Source organism: Pleurodeles waltl, chromosome 8 (assembly GCF_031143425.1).
Source record: "Pleurodeles waltl isolate 20211129_DDA chromosome 8, aPleWal1.hap1.20221129, whole genome shotgun sequence".
Classification (NCBI taxonomy): Eukaryota; Metazoa; Chordata; class Amphibia; order Caudata; family Salamandridae; genus Pleurodeles; species Pleurodeles waltl.
The window spans coordinates 819,496,570-819,513,596 of NC_090447.1; the positions used below are offsets into that span (position 1 = coordinate 819,496,570).

The following is a 17,027-nucleotide window of genomic DNA, read 5'->3' on the forward strand; positions in this document are numbered from 1 at the left end:
TATATGATGTGCAAAGTGATTTACTACAGGTCTAGTTTAGATTTGGTTTAGGTCTAAGTTGTTTCCAGCTTGCCTGAAAAACGACCATTTATGTCTCTCACTTAGAAAATTACCCCATTTGTCTTGAGGCTAACTCCACTAATAGGCACGATCTCTGGGTCCACTTATGCAGCTGAAAGGTAATGGAGTCAAATTGTGGAAATGCTTGTGCAAACGCGTCCCTTTATGATAAATTATTACACATTAGGACTCGTTTTAGGCCAATGAATCTTTTGACCCACTTGAGAGAGACCTTAGGACGAGATAACTAATCAACATATAAATCAATACGTCAATATCATCAATATTTATTATAACAATGCATTTCACTTTAGTCAAAGACATTATTAAAACTCTGAAAACACCATGACCTTGCAGTCATGAATAACCACACCAGTTTAGTATGAATTTTAGTAATTTTATTCCCTATTGGTTACAATACTACTAGCAAGTTTATTAATCTCAAAACCAAGAAGCACAATAGCATAATCACAATATGGCAACTCTGATAAGATTTCGTCATAGCAAGAATCGTGAACATTAGGATATAACACGCCGTCAGCATAGATTATGCAAAGCAGAGTGTATCAGCACATTATTCAACAAAGCATAGATTCAGTCATTTGTCTGTCTGCGTCTGTTCAGTGAACCCCCTCAACTAACCTCTAATTAGCATCAGCATGTTGGGCTCCATGCAAAACAATTTTAGTAACAACAATTTGGAAAACATCTAGCTATGGTCTCTGTCAAAAGAAAAGCAGTTGGTACCTAGAAAGGAAAAGCAAACAGACAATCAAAGTTTCATTGTCATATAGTTACCCTCCAAGGTTTGGGTCAGCACTCAGGTTCAGTCTTTGTCTTCAGGACATCAGTTTATTCGCCATCAGTCAGGAACTCAGCTCAGGTAGGAGAGGGCTAAAGGGCACTTCCCTCATAAGGAGGTAAAGTGTAAAGGGCAATTTAAGGACCGGAATTATTCTAAGTAAAATCAACAAGTCACCAAACAGAGTGACAACGTTTCTGGATCATATCATCAGCATTTCTCTAACCAAATCTAAGTAACTCCCCGTGTCATAGGTTTTTATCCCTTTTTCGTTTTACATTCCCATAAAATCTAATTGGACAAGGGGTTGCACCCCACTGAAACAAAGGGAGTCGGGGGTAGCTAAGCCATTAACAAATGGGGCCTCGACCAATGCACGTAGGTTTGCTCACCTGCCAAAGAACCAAGAGCTGGAATTTCCAGACCCACTTCTTTGCAGACATTCATCCTGCATGTCTTTTCATTATGTTTGCCACGTTTGCTGTTGCAGGTCACATGCTCTGCATACTTATGACATCAAGTATTAAAAGATCTGTACCACCACCCTGACCACTTTTTAACACAATCTCAACACAGAGATGCCATCTGTACATTTCACTTCAGCTAAAAATGTCCTCTTCCCTTGCACATGTGCCTTTCTCTATTGAACTAAGAGTGCAAATGACTTCGTTTTCAAAACACATTTTGGTCCCTCCACATCAGCATATACAAGTATGTGTGGTTGGTTGCTTTTATATTTCAAGTGGCTACATTTTCAAGGAAACAAATGGTGTGGTCTACTGGCATATTAAAAGTCGATCTAGTGGATCACCTGGCATTGCTACACCAGTAATAGGTATGCACCCTAAAGGAAATTTTACTTGCATTGCCCATCTTTATAAAGCACTGCTCTTTCTCTGGGGTAGAGTCTGTGTGCCAGCTGAGACCCTAATGCCACTTAACAATTATCCATTCTCCACCCGCCAATTAATTGTGGTTCCCAATATCCTGCTTATTGAGGGGATTGCTGAAACCATTAGTGGTTGTTCGTAAATTTCCACCTGTTTTCCCTCTTCTGTGGATGTGGCTTTGCACTTGCCAGTGACGTTAGGTCCAGCTTCTTAGCATTGGGGGAGCAACTTTCTATTTGTATGTGTGTGCTATTTGTATGGCTTGAAGGTAACCAAAAAGCAGTAGATTCTTGTAGAGGGTCAAAGACAAAGGTACAATCAATGGATGATTGGATGGGTGTGCTGGCATGACAGCTGAACTAGATTGTTTCTTCGGTGTGATGTAACGTTATTTTAGGAAGTGTACCTTCATCTATTTTCTAAATTGAAGCAAGATAGATAAGGTGATATTGTTTTGGGTCCTGGGTGCAAAGAAAGAAAAGGAGGGATTCCCTTTTCCCCTTTTTTGTGTTTCTTTGTAACCAGTATAATGGTATCTTGGCTGCAAGTGTGGCAAGAGCCATCAGAAGTGGTGAGCTGGAGACCTTACTAGGGGGCACTGATCAATATTGGCTTTTCTTAAATGATGCTGCTTGTTATGAAGATGGTGTTATCTGGTAAGGGCTCAGTGAAGTTCAATCAGCGTCAGGATCATCTGGTAATATTTTTTCAGACCCTTGGTGAGATGTGGTACGATATGTAGGATGCCTTACTTAACAAGGAGAAATGCAGAGTTTGGGAGTCTGTGGAGGGCTTGAATGACAGTTCCGAAATATTTTTTTTGAGGAACAGTTCCACTATTTTTAGTAGAGAACTGATGTCAAGATACTTAGGTTTTCATGGCAAAGTTTTTCTTGAGGATAATGTTGGCGTTCTCAGTAATTCTGAGTCCCTTTCCTTTATGTGAAAGTTGGCATTTGAATCTGTCCAATCTGTCCAAGTTCATGGTACTGAGTCAGATCTGGACTAGTTGTTGCCTGTTGTTCTTGGAGGAGTTTAAGAATTCTGTTTTGGTGGTGTTTTAGCTTAAGATAGGTGTTGGACATCCTGTTCTGAATGTGGTGCCATAAGACTTTGAGATGTTGGTTGTCTTGAACAGGAGAATCTTTCAAGTAGGTAGTTTGTTGGAATTTTGGTGAGTAGACACCCGGTGGGCTCCAAGGAGAGGTTAAAGGAGACCGATGATGAGGTGAGACCTGGTGGTGCCTATGTTTAGGAACTGATGTCTATTAGATAAGAGAACTAGTGAAGGATGATCCCAGTGTGTCTCATTCGACATTTCAGGCTGTAGATGATGGTGATGATTGCCTGTGTCAAAAGTGCCTGTGTAGGTCCAACAAAATTGGGTTCCTGCTTTGTGCCCAGTGGGCGTTATCTGTGATTTTAAGGTATTTTTTATATATCTTTATTACGGTTACTAAGGCTACACATGACCAAATGACTGAACATCCCTGCTAGCATAAAAACTATATAACTGCTTCAGGAATGAAAACATATCAAATTTTCCCAACTCCCCTTTACCCCCTCTGTTTAATTACGCTTTGCTGTGTTAGTTTGGTCTTTGTGGGACTTTTTTGTTGCTCGTGTTGGGCAAAGATGCCCTGTTTGCAGAGCATTTTTTTCTCTGTTTACCTTCGCTGTAACGTTGCTCCAGGAAACAGGTCTGTAGATTAGATTATCTGTTGTTAATTTGTTTACTTTTGCTAATTATTGAAATTGTAAGCTTAAGCTTTTTGTGGTGTACAGCGATTTTATAGTTTTAACATTTTCTGTGTGAGGTGTGTTGGCTTCTTTGTACATCACTGCCTTTTCTTCTGAATGAAAATGTTGTCTTTGTGGCACGTTTAATGATTTTTGTTGAAGGAAACTTTCTTGATGACATATATAAAAACACGTGAAAATAAATAAAGCAATGCGAAACGAACACAAATATCAGTGCTTAATTTCTGCTGGTGGTTTTCGGTGCGAGGTACTACTACATATTTTGTAGGACTGGTACTTATTTTTCTGCCTCAATCATTTACTGTGAGCACAAGACACATGTGGGGAAAAACGGAAGAGAAAAACAAAAAAGCATCACAAGCGAAGAAAGCAGAAGGATGCTAGAGGGTGCTGAAGTGGCAGTGAGAGGCTGCAAAAGCATTGAGGCCCTAGATCGCTTCAGAATTCCACTGCTTTAGTATTTTGTGCACCTATATTTCATTGCAGCAGACGCGAGTTTCAGAGGAGGGCTTTGGGCACCGGCACGTTTTATTTACAAACATTAAGCACTGTAAAAAATGCAAGCCTAATATTGTCCTTGCTGAAAGTGAAACTTAAATATAAAATAATAAGCCTTCTTGTTACTGCATGTTTTCTTTTACTAGGACCTCTGCTTACTGCAGATCGTTAGTATTTAATTTGATGGTGCTTAATTTAAGGGTTTATCAGGAAGAAATATGTTTGTGCTGGCCCTTATGTTTAACATAGAGTGCTTAAAGCTAATTTACATTCTTAACAGCCTTTTTATAGCCCAATGTTTAGCAACATTTGTTGCATAAGATAAGATCTTCAGAGAGGGAAGAGCCAGGAACCTTTCACACTATTTCCAAAGGCTTCTTTCACTTTGATCTCTTAAACCTCAGCTACATTTAATTACCATATGTTTGCATGCTCCTTTTATGGGGCGAGCTCTGTTACGAACCCTTAAATATATAATTTGCTTGCCTTTTCTGGTTTACAGCCATTCTTATAAAGTTTTTTTGTCAGATGTGTTTGCTTTATTTTTGATCAATGCATTCCTTCCAAATTAAAATGTTGTCTTTTTGGCACGTTTTACACTTCGTGAAAAGAGACTTTTTTGATGGGATATTAAAACGTGAAAATAAATAAAACAATGGCCCATGTACAAAAAATCAGTACGTAATTTGAACTAGTGGTGTCTGGTGCAGGGCACCGGTACTTATTTTTCAGTTCCGTCATTTTGTTTCTGCCTTAATCATTTACTGTGAGTAAACCACACATATGGGAAAGACGGAGGAAGAGAAACATGAAATAGCATCACAAAGGGAAAAAAGCAGAAAGATGCCTGAGGGAGCTGAAGAGTCAAGGAGTGGTTGTACATGGATTAAAGAGGCCCGAGATCGCTTCAAAATTACCTTTCGTCAGAATAATGTTATTGTACATTTAATTGCAGCAACCACAAATTTCAGAGGAGAGCTTTGGGCACTGTCACACTTTTATTTACAAATTAAGCATTGCAAAATGCAAGCGTAATATTGTCCCTGCACTAAATGAAATGAAACTAAAAATACGGTTTTCCAGCAGTATGGAAACAGATAGATATAAGAGTGACTGTGATACCTACTGCTTTGGGTATACTAAAGTTAAACAATCATTTCAGTTTTAAGTGTGCGTTTCCTTTACACAGCAATGGGAGATGAAACTGCAATTTTGGTCACTTTTCCGAACATTTCCATGATGCGTTAAACACCTTTTATATGCTCAACTATTTTATAATTCAAGCAGTTAAAGCCTATGCCTGGATGACATATAAAAACATGTGAAAAGAAATAAAACAATGCCCAATGTACAAAAAAGCAGTTCTTCATTTTTGCTGGTGGTTTCCAGTGCGGGGTACTAGTACTTAGTTTTGAGGGCCGGTACTTATTTTTCAGCCTCAATTATTTACTGTGAGCAAAATATTTATATTGGAAAAATGGTGGAAGAGAAAAGAAAAAAAGCGTCACAAAGGGAGAAAGCCGAAAGCTGCTAAAGTGAGATGAAATGTCAAGGAGTAGCTGTAAATGGATTCAAGAGACCGGAGATTTCTTCAGGATTACACTTGTGTCTTTTGCTCAAATAAATGCCTACTGCAAAAAAAAAAAAAACTGTGACTGCCTTTAAAAATCAGTGCTGGTGCACTGCACCGGCACAAATTAAGCACTGAATTGTGAATCTAGCTTTGTATATAGAGCTGCATAGATAGGTTTGTATGAGTAGCAACTTGGGTGGCCCACAAAATGGAGTTGTCCAAACAACCCCCTCTTTTCCAGAAAGCAACACTCCCATCTAGTACCTTTTATTGCAGCTCTCTCTGAGTATTTGTAATCATTTTGGTGGTCGTTTTGGGTAGGGATGAGTGCATTGTTAAATCTCACACCCCTAATCCACTGGTGCTAAACTTCTCTCTGTTTCACACATACACACCTTCTGTTTTCAGAACCCAAGGCTGGAATGCAGTTGCATGCAGGCACAATTGCCATTGCCTAGTCACGCACTCTGTTGTCCACGAACTCTGGACTCCACAGCATCGCATATATTCCCAAAGGCAAATTGCTTCTAGAGAAGATGTGGTATAACAGACAGCTGCCGACTAAGGAACTTCAAAATCAGGTTTTAGTCTCGGCATCGACTTACTATCATGTGTTTCTAAGCAAAACACTTTAATCTCCCTGTGCCTAAAATCAACAAGCATTGGCAAAGTCAAAACGTTTCACCTATGCAAAATCTGTAGTACGATTATTTATTTGTCGCGCTTGGGCAATATCACCTGTACCAACTGCCAAGTAAATACGTTTTGCACCTGGAAGCAATTTGTGTTTTAAGGGCCTTGTTTAGAAAACATATTCCAGTAGGCCTGCTAGCCCTTTAGTTCTATACAGGGCCACTGGAATCATGTGGCAGAAAGGATCAAAATATGCTGCAGGGTTTACCAATTAATGTGGCAAAAAAAAGTCCAGGTATGTGTTTACAATGCCAATAGCTACAACTCCAGTAAATGCAAGACCTATTGCATTTCAAGTGCTTGTTAAGATAGTTGTTGCCATGCGCAGCATAATATGAAACTGGAATGATACTCCTGCAGGTCATAGCTTCAACTGATGTGATCTTTGAGTTGTGTGTAGATTGCTTTTTAGGGTTGAGACTGCGAGTGCATGCACTTGCACATGCATCTCGCTTGCAAGACTGTGTTGTGTTCAGTAAAGGGGATTGGAGCCCGCCTGTCACTCACCATTTTTTGATTTGCGTGGCACTTTTCTTTACAGCCTTGTAATTCGACAAGGCGTTTCTGGCTTCATGTCCGTTCCTCTGTGTGGAGCAGGGATCAAGCACTAATTTATTTAAACTTAATTAGTGCCTGTCTACTTCTTCCAACATGTTTGAGGTAATATTTAGTTCTAACTTCCAGTGCCGGCAACCACAGGGCTTGTGACCAGCAAAAACGTGCCCAGCAGGACAAACACAATTGCAAAGTTTTATTTTTTTAAAGCTAACTTTATTTTGTTAATTCATCTTTTCTCAGTTTCCTCTCATGTTTTTTCGTGGGTGCTGTTGTTAAAAGATGACAATGAACTTTTTGGAAAAATGCAAGACCTATTGCATTGCAAATGCTTGTTCAGTGAGGTTTCAAATTAAGTGTATGTGAGTGACAGGATGGTAGTTAACAAGGTTATCTAGGTCTAGCATAGGTCTTTTTTAGGTGCAGCAGTATCTGGCTTATCTTGCGAGATTCTGGTAAGATGCCATGAGTGAGGAATTGATGACGGTGAGTAGGGGGGGAAAGAGCTTCCAGAGAAGACTTCATGGAAGACTCTGGTTAGTAATATTTAGAGAAAGAGGAGCTTGAAGGATGACTATGGTGGGATGCAGCTTGGAAACCCGCAATTAATTTATTTTTGCATGGTTGATTATAGACAAATTGTACCTCCTGTAACTTGCTAAGCGAATCCCATAAGCCTTTGTGCTCCAGATTTAGATACACCTCCACCACCACTCTGCTAGGAGACTAACCCTGTTTACTCATATTGTAGGATACTTGTCATCTTGAGGATGTTCCTACCTATGCTTTAGTACCTGTAACTAAATGGTGATTTATCACAGTCTATATTGTTTCAGTAACTGGTCGTGTCTATTGTAAATAGGCTGTCCTGTTATCAATGTTTTTTTTTTTTTTTTGTTTTTTTTCGTGGATTTCAGTGGTATTTTCTCAGTGTTTTCCAAAACGTTCCTATTGGTATTAATTCAGCAGTAAAAATCCCCAAATAGACAAAAACTGCTTTTTCCAGTGTTTACAAAACAAGTTTTTTTAAGTGACTGTTATAAAGCACATGTTTAACTTAAGAGAAGTAATGCAGGCTCTGTAGTGTCTTTCCATTGGCAGTGTGTCCAATGGACTTTAGTTAGACAGAATTGCTGTGCTTAAGGTATTCTAATGCACTCTCACTCACACGTTACCCTCTTGCATGTCTTATTACGTCTCACACTCAGTCATTCAGGACTCTGTTTGGTTTACAAAACTATTAATAAATTAAAATAGTAAAAGTGCAATCTTCAAATGTTTTAATAAACACATTCTTGGACACGGAGGCAGGTGGTCATTCACTTACTTCTGACTGAATATTACAAAGGGGTGGTCAATCCTGCCAACAGCATAGTACCTTATGAAATCTTTAACATTTATAATGACACCAGATTTATTTGTGGCCCTGCATTATATGGCACCTGAAACGTGATGCTTTAAACATTCTGGCCACTGCTTTTTAGCACCCCTTGCCTGACTTCATTAAAAGTGCTGCTGTTGTGTGGACATTCATAGCTGACAAATGTCTCACTTTCAGACCTGACCTTTTGATAGACATCTTGTTATATTCTGGGACTTGAAAGTTTGCCGTAAACATTGTGACAGTGAGCTCAAAAACCAAGCATTAAATTGCAGTTAGGTAAAATGTCAGGATTAGATGAAGGTATCACACATAACAATGGGGCACCAGACAGCTATGAATTTCGTTGGTAGGTGGAAAGACTTTTTATGTTTCCACCATTATCCCACATGCCTGGTGACAGCAATATTTTCCCAGGACCTGCCACTACACCTTGCATTGAATGGTTAAAGCCTGTGGTGTTTTGGCAGCACACCGGCAGTTGACCGGCCATAAATACTGACTCTTTAAAAGATGTGGAATGTACATAGTATGTTTATTTTTATTTTTGTCTGTGCCTCTTATGGCCTATTTATGGCAGAATTAAGAATTGAATTGAGAAAAATTCCTAACTTATCAGAAAAGGATCAAAGGGTTTATCCATTCTGTGCTTGCGGAAAAATTTGACTGTACCTACTGGGCAAGATTCTTATGAACCAATCAGTGAAAGAAGTAAATACTGCCAAAAGCTCAAATATGAATTTAATATTCCAGCGTTATCCACAGTATATAAAATAATTTGATCTTACCTAAATAAAGTATGCTTCTAAACCCTACCCTTTTAATCAAAGCACACAAAGGTGGAGGAAACATAAGAAAAAACAATATTTTAGTGACATATCTAAACAAACCTCATGCCTAAAAATCTTAAACAAGTGTTTTTTGCTGTTAGCTTCTATAACAAAGTACACTGTGCTGGCCTCTTCAAAAGAAATAAGAATGGCCCATTCTCCCCCACTTTCTATTCTTTGAAGTGCTTTTTAGTTTGTGATTGTGCAGGTGCTTATCAGTGTTTGCATGTTTACACAGGTGAGCGCACTCGCTTTTGGTGGTGTTTTATCAGGTATTATAGGTGTATACCTAAAACAGGATAGCCTAATTGTAAGTTAACGTTTACCTTTCAGTTGTAAAGTTTAATAATGAGAACAATAGTGGCTCAATACTGGTTTTATAGAATAAAAATGAATGTATGTTACTAGCACCATTGATGCCTTTGTTTACTTGTGATTTATTTGATATGTTTGAGATACATTTACTTCATGTATAAGTACTTTATGAACAAGTTAAATTATCTCTATAAAGAACTGCTTGTATGGATCCCCATGTCTTGCAGTACACATATAACCAGTTTTTTGCCGAACTATTGTTTTTAATACTTTATTCTGTGGCAGTTGCCCACATATTTTGGATCCTCCTCGCGTGACAATCCCATAATCCAATCTGCTATGATAGAAAAAAAGTTATACATTGCTGGGCCGCTCTCTAACTGTGTAGTGGACGGATCCAGACGAAAGCTTCCATTATTGCTGCTGATCCTACCATGTGAGAGTTGAAAGCTACCAGTACTGGTAGATAACAAATAGCCATTCTGCCTCTCTAACATTTCTCTGGAAGTTGTTGACCTGGGGGTCTGCTTTCTGAGCTAGATGGGTTGCTGTTACCCAATCTGCCACAAATTCTCTTCACAGCCTTCTGCAGCGTGGGGCTGTTTTTTTTTTTTTTTTGGCAGGGCTCGTTTTTGCTTCAAGTCCATCGCTGGGTACTAGATTTCAAATAATCGCGCTGTGCAGCAGTGCTGCCATTTGCTTTAGAGTGATGGGAGGGAGCACAGTCTGGCAAATGACAACACATCTCGGAATACAATGGCACTCAAGAGGATAGCAGAAATACTGATGAGGGAAAGCACAAACATGGACCCCATACTCTTGGTGCCACATTCTAGCCAGTGTTGGGGTCTGTGTTGAAGAAAACTAAAATCATCCCTTGTTCTGGAGGAACACAGATTGGTACACTGAGCTTGGATTGTGATTTCCCCGTTAGATAAGAAGTACTTACGCATTTCTACTCGTGTTAATAAGTGACTTGATGCAAGCCGGTGAATTTGCTGTAAAATGAGTGTGTGAGTCATCAAACTTTGTTCTTTGGCTTGACTTTTCTTTAGTAGATTGCCCTGTTTTCTGGTGCATCATGGAAAATGCATTTTTTTAATTTCTCAGTGTAATTGAAGAGAAAGCTTGGACAAGTGAGTGGTTTCTTTGAAGTTTGCTAGGAATCTGTTTGCTGGTGGCTGTACCCCATATTCTTTTAATTTCTGGTAGGTATGGTAGACGGCCAATAGGAATAGTTTTTCTGTTATACTTAATAAATCTTTCTTTTTTACAGAGTAATGCAAATTTGAGGGAGGTACTGTTACAGAGCAGGCTCTGTGTTTGGTCATTGGAGCATTTCTAATTTGCCTGTGATTTTGTTTAATTTCTGTCTTAAATGTGTAGGCATTACACGTAATGTGTCCTCTGTTTTACATTTAGCACCTACGCCAAAGAAGCCAGTTATCACTAAGAAACCAGGCTCGGGTAAGTTAAACTGCAAACTACCTTATTCGTTAATGTCCAATTTAATTACAGCGTACTGTAAAACTGCAACAGAATGGGTAAACTTTATCCTTAAATGCACGTCACTTGCTCTGTTGGAGTAAAGAAGTAAAATAGAAAATAATGGGCCTGCATGATGTCTGCTGTAATGGCTTAGCACACCCACATAAATGGACATGGTTGTATTTTTACTATTATTACTACTTGTTATTGTTATTATTATCATTATTTTAAACAATTGATTCACAACGCAACAGTACTTCATTCCCACTCAGGCTAAGCTATTGGGTTTCTTTTTTTTAAAATCAAAATTCAGTCTTCATACCCTTCTGTCCAGTGTTCCAGTAAAGAAAACCACAATATTACATGCAGAAATGTGTTCGCTGTAGTAAAACATGCACCATTAGTCCTAGATGCCTGATCCTCGTCCCCTCCTTTCTAGTTCCCACCAATACAAAACACCTGCACAAGGTGTCACCAGCCTGAGATTGGGGTTACTCACTTTTGTATTCTGCCTTATAATCTTGAATTCCAACCCAGTAGTTCAGTTGGTCACTTTCTTCATAGTCCTACTGTTAATCAATTTAGTAGTCCAGACTATCTTGCAGTATAAAAATTCAATATGTGCAATGAGTTATGGATCGAAGCATTTCCATTCTTCAGAGGTCAGACTGTCCAGAACTAGTGTTGACAGCTCCAGTTTGGACTAGTCCACAGTTATTTTTATCCTCTAGGCTGTAGGTCATTGTGTATTTATGTGGTGCCCAGTATCAAATTATACATGAAATCATGCAAAGAGTCTGAAAGACCAACGATGCCAGAGAACAGGAGACCAGTGACTGCTGTAGCACTTCAATCCTTGCTACAATCGTACCAGAGGAGGAATATTGTGGTGGAGTTCTTTTGAAAACCAGTTCCCAGTGAATGGTAAGCACAAATAAAGTCCATGTGGTTTGGTGCTAATGCTCAGACAAGGAGCAAGCATATTGCATAAGTGTGTTGGGTCTGAGGACAGTCCATCAGCTGTGGCATCTTTCTTGTCCACTAGCTCCGTCAACCCCATCTCAATATAGATAGATAATACCAATATGATGCACTATCTTAACTAACCAGGGGGGATACTAGCTGTCTGGCACTGACTGCAGTCATGAAACATTCAGATCAGCAGTTTATTTTTTGGGTATGCCAGTGGATGAGCACAAAAGGCATCTTCTAGAATTGGAGGATTGATGCTACAGTATTTTTTTCAGCAAAGAGAACACCAGGAGCTGCATTACAGAAAGTGCCCCGAAGGTACAACAGATGTGTGTGCTCGCTTTATGTGCCCCCGGGGCACTTCGGTATTACAGAAGGGGCCGCGGATGCTTGCGCAGTCCCTTCTGTAATTCTGATAGTGCTGTTGCACATGTAGCCCCAGCGCTATTGTGAGAGAGCATTCCGTCATTTCCATGGCACTGTGGTCCCATGGAAATGAGGGAATCACATTGTCTCTGCTCCCACACCGTTTCACAGAGGTGAGTGCAGAGGCAAACAAGCTATTAGGAGGCACCACAAAAAGTTGGCTCACTATCAGTGCACCCCTTGATGACAGCCCTCTCAATAGGGTGAAAGGGGGTTCCATGGACCTCCATACATCCCCCTGCAGGCGGTTGCAGTCACTCACTGCACCCACCTTGGGATCTCTAATCCCTCTTGAAAGTGCAGGTGAATGCCGCCCTCAAAAAGAAAAACAGAGCAGCTTTTATACAGCTGTTCTGTATTTCACTTGAATGCGCTGCTCTCTGGGCACCGCAAGTTTGAGGCTGCGGTGAGGGCAGTGCATTCTTCATAGTAGGGCACACTTTCTCCGTTTGCACCGTGCACACATGTTGAAAGGTGCACTGTGGCACAAAAAGAGGACGTGCACCCTTTTAGTAAAATGGGCCCAGTTCTCAAATTGTTAGCCACAAAAAAGACAAATCAAAATTGAAAGCCTGTGCATCCAGATATCCACAGCTATGCACCAAAAGAGAATGCTTATTTTATGGGTTACTAAACGTTCCCTTTATCGTAAGCTAGCCTTCTTCTGCCAAAGCTGATTTGTACACTGAGACAATATAATAACACAACAGTCATCATTATTCGTGATTGACTCAGAGAGTGGAGGTGACCAGACATTGAGTTAGGGTGCTTGTGTCTAGGCCACATCTTATGTCTAGGTTGGTGGTGAGCAAGACCCTTCAACGCATCCTACATTAGCTGACCAGGAACCTCTGTGTCCTCACTACCCGCAGTGTGGCCACTTTGGTCTTCGATGTGACTACATGTACAGCTTGAAGGGAAAAGGACCATTATAATTCATGGTCAAATGGAAAAGGTTTTGTATTTGATGGTTAGACGAGAAGGTTACCCTGAAACTGTGATATAATTCTTCTATTTTCATTTAAACCAGGCCTCCAAATATCTTTTGTAAAAGTATATTTGGCTTTCATTGCTGCTTATTTTGAAAGCACTTCCCAGATATCTTTCTTATTTCCTAAGCATTTTGGTGATCAACAGCTTCCTGGACGGCTTCGAGAAAGTTTTTTACTTAGTCATAAGACTATCCTTTCCTTGGGAATGGATTCCCATTCTCCACCGCCCCCTTTTAACAGTTACCAAGTCCAATCTCCAGCACTTGCCCTGCAAGGTCACTTGCTGGCCATTACCTCTGACAGAAGGATAAGAGAATACAAGACTCTTCATCTTCATGGAAGTTATTCAGCCTCCATTAAGATGGTGTTATTGAGGGCTCACTCCTTTTTACAATGCAGAGTGTATAGAGATTTTCACATCTCAAGCCATTTTCTTTGTTTGCTTTCTTGCTGAATACATCATCTCTAGCAGTGAAATCCGTACATACTGAACACGTCAGAGCAGCCCAAATATAGTACAAAGAACTGTAATAAAATGGTGGAGGAGTTCGCTTTTGATTGGTCTATTGGAATGTGTCTATAGCTAGGTAGGCAGTTTTGCTTAGTAGTGGCTTTTACAGATCTTTCCCCTGTAGGCCTCAGGCCCACTCTCTATGGAGGGTATCGTGTTCCAACAGCCCTTATGAGGAATGTCCTGCTTTTGATATTTGCACAATCTCTTCTTGAGAGGCCCACATTAGGTGACATGTTATCACATTTGGTAGACATAGCAATCATCACTATAAAATCACAAAATACTAAGCCAGTATTTCTTTGTTGGGGCGGTCCTTCATGCCTGACATGTTTGAAAACTCAGATTGTATTGCGTCGCAAGAATAAGGCAAGTGATTTAAGTAGGTGTACTTTGTTAATTTATTCTGACTCAATTAGGTTATCTGATACTCAAGTCTGGCTTTCTAAGTATCTTAACATTTGTGACTTCCTATGTAAAGCTGGGGACATGAAATTGAATACCGTACTGATCCCTACTATGGAATTAAATAAGACGTTCATAAAGGGTATATTACAAACAAGCTACACATAACATTTTCTGTGGGTTTGGCTGATCTGCCTCATTGCTGATCTGGGGAAATAGGTACATACATTTCAGAAACAGTTTTAAGAGTGAGCATAGGAGCGCGCAAGCGCTGCTTTACCAACGTGTTGGTATCTATTTGGGCTTTTAACCACGCCCATCACTTTCACTCGTTTGTGGGTATGCCTTTCAAAAATCCTTTGACATTGGTAAATGCTTTACATTTGGCCCTCCTTGAGGCGGTTTTGTTACGCCTTGGGGACTGACCCTGTTATTTGGATAATTGCACTTCTGCTGATGTGGGTTACTGAGATTAAACTTTTTCCTTTTGTGTCTCTCCTTTGCGCTCATGCTCATGATTTCCATGGCGCTTTTACAACGGCTCACTTATGTCAACTATTTTACTTTTCATTTTCAAGACCCATTGCATTGCAAATGCTTGTTATGCAATTCATTGCTTTGGGAAACGCTCTACTCAAATCAGTAAATCTCAAAATGCAACGTCTTGGACCACTAAATGATTACAATACATGCTTTCTGAATTATTTTGATGGGATTGTTAGGTTCTGCATGTTGAAGACGTAGGACTGAGGAAGTGATCTACATTTTTGCTGTACTCGCCGAATATTGTGCACATATTACTGCTGTATTACAACTTAGAACCAAAGGCCAATATCTTATTCTTCTTGGCTGTCATCGCGTGGATAACATACCTCTCAATTGTTTGCATTACTTTTTTGGTGACTGTCACTGTATGGCTTTGTGTTGCAAAAAAATGGGTTTGCTAGTATTTTCTAGACTTTAGGCAGTAGTTGGTGAGGGTGGTGAACTGTTATGAACTTGAATGAGCAATATGTAAATCTGAGGAAAGGAGTATAGGCACATTTAAATCTGTTTCGTGGTATTCAGCACCCTGGACCTTCAGTGCTAATATTGATCATAATGTGGTTTTTGCACAACAGGCCTTTAGTTGATGGGTTTCCTTAAAAAGTTTTTCTTTGGATAATTTATTGCTAGCGTTTATTTGTAAAAATCTGTCATTTGAATTTTCTCACTTTCTCAATAAAAATATAAAGATGTCAGTCCACACTAAGGTTATCTTATTGCATAGATTCTGCCTTTAAAACATCAAACCTTGTGGGTCTAACATTACTATCTAAACTATATTCCTGACCCCTCTCTTCCTAGGCATGAGGATAAACTCTCTGCTCTGTCTATTAATAATGCTGAAAATTTTGTGAAGGATGACAATTTAACGTATGGTTCTTCATCACACACATTTTCTTTGATTTAATAAACGTGCCAACCTAACACGCACTGGACACATTTTAGGTCTTTCCAGACCATTTCTCTTGCTCACTGGCAAAAACAGACTGACTGACTTTACTGTGCATGAAGGACTTTGGAGTCAAATTCATGTTTTCTTTGGGAAAACATTTTGAAATTGAAAATGTACATATTTAAAACAAGTTGCCACTGGTCAGGTTTAGAGATGTTCTAAAGTTTATAAAGTCAGAGAAAGCATTCAAGAGGGAGACGCAGGATGAAAAGTAGGTATTACTTCCTTCTCAATGACCCAAAGCAGAGTGTAGCTTTTACTTCAGTCTGTTTGCGGTGATGTGCTGCTGAGTACTATGCAAATGAAGGTGACTGTTTATCTTTTATAAAAGACAGACCAATCATTTCTGCTAAAACTGCAAAGTCAGTAATCTAAAGTTGACTCTCTGCTCCTTATTGCTGGAACACATTGAGTTCGCTGGTGGGGCACTCACAAGAGCCCTTTCTCAGCACCTGCCACAAATAACAAGAGGTCTTTATGGTCTACATACATTTCTGTATCTGTTTCCCTGTTTACTCAGCATCAACTGTTTTGCCCTTAGTCGACTCCTGGTGCTCCAGAAATTAAATTACAACAACAAAGTGATGGATGGAATGCTTTAGGTAATCTCAGCTAATGGCAATCAATTACTTGTGGACGCATCCCAAGCCATTGTTTTTTGCCCACCATACCATCTCTGTTTGGATCCAACCATGTGCAAATCAGCCTTGACCCTGCTTCAGTTGAAACAATCCAGCCCAAACTGCCAGACCAGGTTCTCCCTGAACTGGGAAAAAAGCAAACCAGGACCTGCTTCACCCTTATTGTGGGCTCATCAGGCTGATGCAGCGCGAGTTCAGTGGCACAGAGAGCACTGGACACATGTCTGGGCATACCCGTTCCATTTAGGGATGCGAAAAGGTGATGGATGGAATGCTTGAATTAATCTCAGTCATTGGCCATCGTTAAAGCAGCATCCCATTCCATCGTTTCCCCCCATTATGCCACCTCAGTTTGGACCCAACCATGTGCAAATCAGCCATGACCCAGTCCAACCCAAACTGCCCAATCAGGTCCTCTCTGAACCGGAAAACAAACAACCTAGGACCACTTTTTCCCTTACTGTGGGCTCACTAGCCAGGTATAGCTTAATTTGTCTGCCACAGTGACCAGCGGCTAAGATTAATTCAAGCATTCCATGCATCATGTTTTTGTATACTTTAACAGAAATTAAATTGCCGCCTGAAGTATTGCTTAAAGACTAAAGACAGAGTCCAGCTTAATGTGTATTTAAGCTGAGGCTTACGTGCAGTGTCATACTCCTCTACATCAGGCACAATCTGTTTACTTCAGCAATTTCTGTTGTAGGCACCACTGCTGTGTCCAGGTTGGCTATCA

The 17,027-nt window shown here is 39.9% G+C and overlaps 1 protein-coding gene across 2 annotated transcripts in view; it reads left to right on the forward strand.

The window, feature by feature from the left end:
* LOC138250326 (CD99 antigen-like) overlaps positions 1-17,027 on the forward strand; it is a 286,125-nt gene that overhangs the window by 79,603 nt on the left and 189,495 nt on the right. For both annotated transcript variants that reach the window (XM_069205086.1, XM_069205088.1), the window contains exon 3: positions 10,781-10,825. In XM_069205086.1, coding sequence (XP_069061187.1) covers positions 10,781-10,825 — 45 coding nt within the window. The remainder of the gene's footprint in view (positions 1-10,780; positions 10,826-17,027) is intronic.